This window comes from Boleophthalmus pectinirostris, unplaced genomic scaffold (genome assembly GCF_026225935.1).
Source record: "Boleophthalmus pectinirostris isolate CB_2022bp ecotype Guang Dong unplaced genomic scaffold, ASM2622593v1 HiC_scaffold_19, whole genome shotgun sequence".
In the NCBI taxonomy this organism is placed as follows: Eukaryota; Metazoa; Chordata; class Actinopteri; order Gobiiformes; family Gobiidae; genus Boleophthalmus; species Boleophthalmus pectinirostris.
Genome location: NW_026571140.1, coordinates 2,693,840 through 2,699,839, shown reverse-complemented (window position 1 = coordinate 2,699,839; position 6,000 = coordinate 2,693,840). Strand labels below are relative to the sequence as shown.

The following is a 6,000-nucleotide window of genomic DNA, read 5'->3' as shown; positions in this document are numbered from 1 at the left end:
AACACACGATTGACACGTTTAAATACTGAAATCGTTCGGCAGTGGGCCAGCCAACTCCGGACCATAGCACCAGACATCTGCTGTAGCACCGTTTACAACATCTGCTGTAGCACCGTTTACACGGACATGAGCCAAACCCAGAGTCCACACAGAGTCCACGCAGAGTCCACACAAACACAGAGTCCACGCAGAGTCCACACAAACACAGAGTCCACGCAGAGTCCACACAAACACAGAGTCCACACAGAGTCCACACAGAGTCCACACAGAGTCCACACAGAGTCCACGCAGAGTCCACACAGAGTCCACACAAACACAGAGTCCACACAGAGTCCACACAAACACAGAGTCATGTACGGACTCATGTTCAGTCTGCATGAGTGGTCATGAACACAACAGGACAAAAAAATCCACCACAAAACAAACTGTGTCCTCCTATTTGACTTTGAGGAGTTTTAAATGGAAGATCATTTGTTTCATCATATTTTGTTTTGTGTGTTCACCTTTTACATTTTCAGTACAAATATTTTCAAAACTTGAAATTCAACAGTCAAAATTCAGAGTGTAAAATTCACAGTGAAAAAGTTTGTAACAAAGCTCCAAGATGCCAGTGGATCATGTGGGACTGAGGAGCACAGAGTTTAGGGAATCAAAGAGATGAAGTTTTGATGAGGTTGATTCTGACCAGTCACATCTGTTCCCTGCACCATTTTCTGGTTGTTACTTTTAGATCAGGATCGACTGTTTAGGCCTTGGCATCTTGGATCTGATCAATGTGAATAGTTTCACTGTAAATTTTACACACACACTGTTAAATTTGAGAGCCTGATATATGTGGATATGTAAAAGCTGATTTTTTTCTATTGAAATTTCAAATATACAAAGTATACATAAAATTTCATTAACTGAAATTCTAAATAAAAACAATTCCAACATGTCTTTAAACAGAAAGTGACCCTTACTGGAAAATGTAAAAGTGGGCAAGGTACAAACCCGAGGCACTCCGACTGAATATATTAAAAGTTCTTTATTACCTGAAGGGACGCCAACTCGTTTTGACCAGCAAGATGGTCTTCGTCAGGGAAAAGTGTTAAAAACAAGACACAACAGTGTCATTAAATACTATCAATCACATGACAACATCACATGACAATTGGAAAAAGACAACGAGCAATGGAATATATAGGTGATGAGCCTATATATTCCTCGGGTTTGTACCTTGTCCACTTTTACATTTTCCAGTTAGAGTAACTTTCTGTTTAAATTCTACTGTTTTAACCCTTGTAGAACACCTGCACTGCAATTTTTTACTCTTTTATGACCCAGTGAAGTGCTCAACCTCTTTTTCTTCAACTGATAAGTCCAACATGTATTTTCAGAGTAAAAAAAATCAAAATGTGGAATTCATCTGCATGTAAAAAGAACAATGTGATGAAACAAATGAGCTTCCATAGTTTCAGTCCAGACAAACGTTGAGTGGTGTTTACAGGTGGTACTTCAGGTTCAGTCCCAACGTCCTATAAAATGATTTCTTGAGCTTTCAAATGTCTTAATAATGTTTCCTCGTCAAAAGCAGATCCCTCTGCAGAAGCTGAAAGCAGGTCTCAGATGTTGATGCTTTACAATCTTCAGATCCATCAGTGTTTGCTGTTAGCCTCATTTAAAGGTGTCAGTCCTGAGTGCAGCAGCAGCAGCAGCAGCAGCAGCAGCAGCAGCAGCAGCAGCAGTGCTCTGTCTGTCCTCTGCTGCAGTAATGTTCATGATCAAAAGTTTGCGACGACTTTGACTTGTTTTCCATACATGATTTGAAGACCAAGGTTAAGTGGCCATATGTATGCTAACACCTGAATAATGCAGTATGGCGGGGCTTTAACACGCTGCATGAATACTGCACACTGTCACCTCGGTAATAATCCTGCTCCCTGACGTCAATCATGTACCACATTTACATGTTACTGTGTTTACCATTGTACCAGAGGTTAAACAGTTCTCTATTTACAACATGTGAAAAATCAGGGCCGTTTCTAGCTTTATGTGGTCAATGCATGACACTAAAATAGTCTTAATACTGAAGAAGAAATGACGTTTATAACCCCCTTTAAAAAGGTCACACTCAAGGCCCTAAAAGTCCTCTTACAAATACAGCTGTAAAATCATCATAGATTAACCACTTTTCATACTTTTTTTGACTAAATCCAAAGCTCTATCCCTGCTCTGATTAAAATTATCATTAAAAAATCTCTCTCTATTTAAATACTGTTTGAAAATTTTGATTTCACATGTGATGTAAAAATCTAAAATTGAGAAACTGTATCTTCCAGAAAACTGAAGCCTAAGTATAAAGAGGTACAGTTTTATATGTGTCCTAAGAAGCTCCAACTTTGTCTAAAATTTGAAGTTTGTAGCAGTTTTAGTTTTTTGTAGGATCAGATAAGAAAAAAAAGGCACATTTAAGATCCTAAGGACATAAATGTTCACTTCACATTCATATCAGTGCAGTAGCAAAAAGGGGATAAAACCTTCAACTAAAGAAAAAGAATTAGGCCTTTCCACTGAATTTAAATAGAGGTGGGCTGACTAAATTAAAAAAAAGAAGACAAATGCACATAAGGAAGTCTGAGGATTAAATAAAAATGAAAGAAATAGCAGATTGTTTTGTTCTGTTTCATATGTTTTTTCATCAAATAAAGACAATAAACTAGTGAGGACTTTGGAGAAGCCGGGGGTGTGTGTGGATGTGTGTTAGAACTAAGCAAAGGTCTGCCACGTCTCTGCACACATGTGGAAAGAGTTTGGAAGCACCGTCCAACATAAAGTCTCCCTGAGAGTTCGGACAATAAGGATGAGACAGTGTGGGCGTGTCTGGGACAGTTATCAGATCAACAGCCCCTGAGCTTTAAGACAGGACTCCGACAAAACACATCAAAATCCTCCTCATATTTGAAGTTTCCATTGTTGCTATCCAGAAAGGCAGTTGTTGAGATGATTTTGTGTCAGCCTGGGTTGGTCTCCATGGCATTGCAAAACACATCGGCCGAGCACAAAGTTAGAAACGGCCCTGTTCATTCTATTTATCAAGTGCAAAAAACTGTACATTCTTTTTGCATAGTCCGGATAAAACGCCTCCACAAGACTTCCGCTGAAGAAGAGTCGAGTTGTCTTCACCTGAGTGCTCCTCTCGGCTGGGGCGCTTGGGTTCCCGGGTTAGCTGGTGTCCGTTGGGCCCCTGGAGCTCTGGGGCCCGGGTTAGCTCCGGTCTGTCTGCTGCCGGGCTGGAGGATCCGCGGGTGGAGGCTACACGTCCGACAGCACTGGGTCCTGACGTTGGCCAGGGAGCAGCGGCCCAACCAGCGCAGAGTCTGACAGAAGCGTGAGGTGAGGCGGTCGCGCGCACACACTGCTCCTGCGGCGAGAGGAGGCACACATGTAAAGGGTTAAATAAGACACAATGCATTATCAGTGTTATTATTGGCTTTAAAAGTAAAACTAAACACTAAATCCAAGTTTTTTTTTGCTACTAAACTGTGTCGATGGTGTTTTAATTGCATTATCTACTGTTCCCACTCATGTTTGGCAGCTTCAGTGCAAACTAGGATATAATGACCAGATTTTCAATTAAAAACTGGGACACACCCGGGTTGGGATGGTTGATAAATAAAACTCATGTGGGTCAATGTATAATCTGAAACAAAATACAGAGGAGCAATCTTCTGTATTTTGGCTGAACAAATGCAATTTCTCTGGTTTAGTCCTGGTGTAGACCTGATATAGACCTGAAATGGTCCTAGTTTAGTCCTGATTTAGACCTGGTTTAGCCCTGAAATAGCTCTGGTTTAGTCCTGGTTTAGATCTGAAGTAGTCCTGGTTTAATCCTAGTTTAGACCTGGTATAGTTCCATTTTAGCCCTAGTTTAGTCCTGGTTTAGTTCTGGTTTAGCACTGGTTTAACCCTAGTTTAGCCCTCATTTTGTCCTGCTTTAGACCTGAAATAGACCTGATATAGACCAGATATAGTCCTAGTTTAGGGCTGGTTTAGTCCTGGTTTAGACCTGAAATAGTCCTCATTTAGTCCTGGTTTTACCCTAGTTTAGACCTGATATAATCCTAGTTTAGCTCTGGTTTAGTCCTGGTTTAACTGTAGTTTAGACCTGGTTTAGACCTGAAATAGACCTGATATAGTCCTGGTTTAGACCTGGTTTAGACCTGGTTTAGATCTGAAATATGCCTAATATAGAGCTGATATAATTCTAGTTTAGTCCTGGTTTAGTCCTGGTTTAGATCTGAAGTGGTCCTGGTTTAATCCTAGTTTAGACCTGGTATAGTTCCATTTTAGACCTAGTTTAGTCCTGGTTTAGTCCTGGTTTAACCCTAGTTTAGCCCTCATTTAGTCCTGGTTTAGACCTGAAATAGACCTGATATCGTTCTAGTTTAGTCCTGGTTTAGCCGGAGTTTAGACCTGATTTACACCTGAAATAGTCGCGATATAGACCTGATATAGTCCTAGTTTAGGGCTGGTTTAGTCCTGGTTTAGACCTGGTTTAGACCTGATATAGATCTGATATAATCTTACTTCAGTCCTGGTTTAGACCTGAAGTAGTCCTCATTTAGTCCTGGTTTTACCCTAGTTTAGACCTGGTTTAGTCCTGGTTTAGACCTGGTTTAGTCCTGGTTTAGACCTAATATAGACCTGATATAATCCTAGTTTTGTTCCGGTTTAATCCTTGGTTTAACTGTAGTTTAGACCTGGTTTTGACCTACTATAGTTCTATTTTAGCCCTAGTTTAGTCCTTGTTTAGTACTGGTTTAGCCCTAGTTTAAACCTAGTTAAGACCTGGTTTAGACCTGGTATAGTTCTATTTTAGCCCTAGTTTAGTCCTAATTTAGTCCTGAAATAAATTTAGACCTGAAATAGTCCAAAATAGTGACACCTGGGACATTTCTTGTATATTTTGTGTGATAAATACAGAAGACATCCAATATATAATACAAAATATATGGAATTATGTAACTCAACTATATTCTTTTTTACATATTATATTCAAATCCTCACAGTATCCACCTTTTGTCCTCAACGTTTATTTGAGTTATTTTGAGTTTCTATTCTGTTTGGCACATTCACAGCTTTCATACTTTCAGTGAGAATCTATTGTATAAATAATCACAGAAATAAAGAAGAAAAAGGGGTGAAAAGTATGTCCAAACTCCTCCTTTGTCTCACTGAAGAATGAAGAATGAGCAGAGTAGAGCTTTTTGAGAGGTTCTGACAGCTCATCCAGTTCATTAGAGGTGAGACATAATGGCGTGTAAGTGTACGGCGTTACTCTCATTATTACGTCATCTTGTCATGTTTTGAAGAGAATGAACACCTCAAGCTTTTAACCCCGGAGAAAAACAAGTTGAGTGAAGAGGCTCGATGTAGAGGCCTCTCCACCTCGTCCTCATTCGCTCTTCCCATTAGGAGCAGGCCTGGAGCTGCACTCTTCCAGGAGCCCTCGCCTACTCCCCCCTTCCTCCTTCCCTCCTTCCCTCCTTTCCTCCTTCCTCCATCCAGCGCCCCCTCCTTCCTCCTGCAGTGTGAGCTCAGGTCAGTGTGTGTGAGAAAGAAATAATAACCTTCAACAAAATGAGAAAAACTACAAAAGAATGCAATACTCTACAACAACTCACCCTCGTGGAACAGATAATACTCCCTACAACTCACCCTTATGTGACAGATAATACTCCTTACAACTGCACAACAACTCACCCTTATGTGACAGATAATACTCCCTACAACTCACCCTTATGTGACAGATAATACTCCCTACAACTCACCTTTATGTGACAGATAATACTCCCTACAACTGTACAACTCACCCTTATATGACAGATAATGCTCCCTACAACTGTACAATAATTCAACATTATGTAAAAGATAATACTCCCTACAACTGTACAGCTCACCCTTATGTAACAGATAATACTCCCTACAACTGTACAAAAACTTCACCCTTATGTAACA

General features: G+C 40.3%; 1 protein-coding gene across 1 annotated transcript in view; it reads right to left on the bottom strand.

Moving 5' to 3' along the window:
* Positions 1-3,161: 3,161 nt before the first annotated feature.
* Positions 3,162-6,000, bottom strand: part of LOC110172376 (A disintegrin and metalloproteinase with thrombospondin motifs 7) — a 197,634-nt gene continuing 194,795 nt past the window's right edge. The window contains exon 24 of the mRNA XM_055154811.1: positions 3,162-3,400. Within this exon, the coding sequence (XP_055010786.1) occupies positions 3,162-3,400 (239 nt within the window). The remainder of the gene's footprint in view (positions 3,401-6,000) is intronic.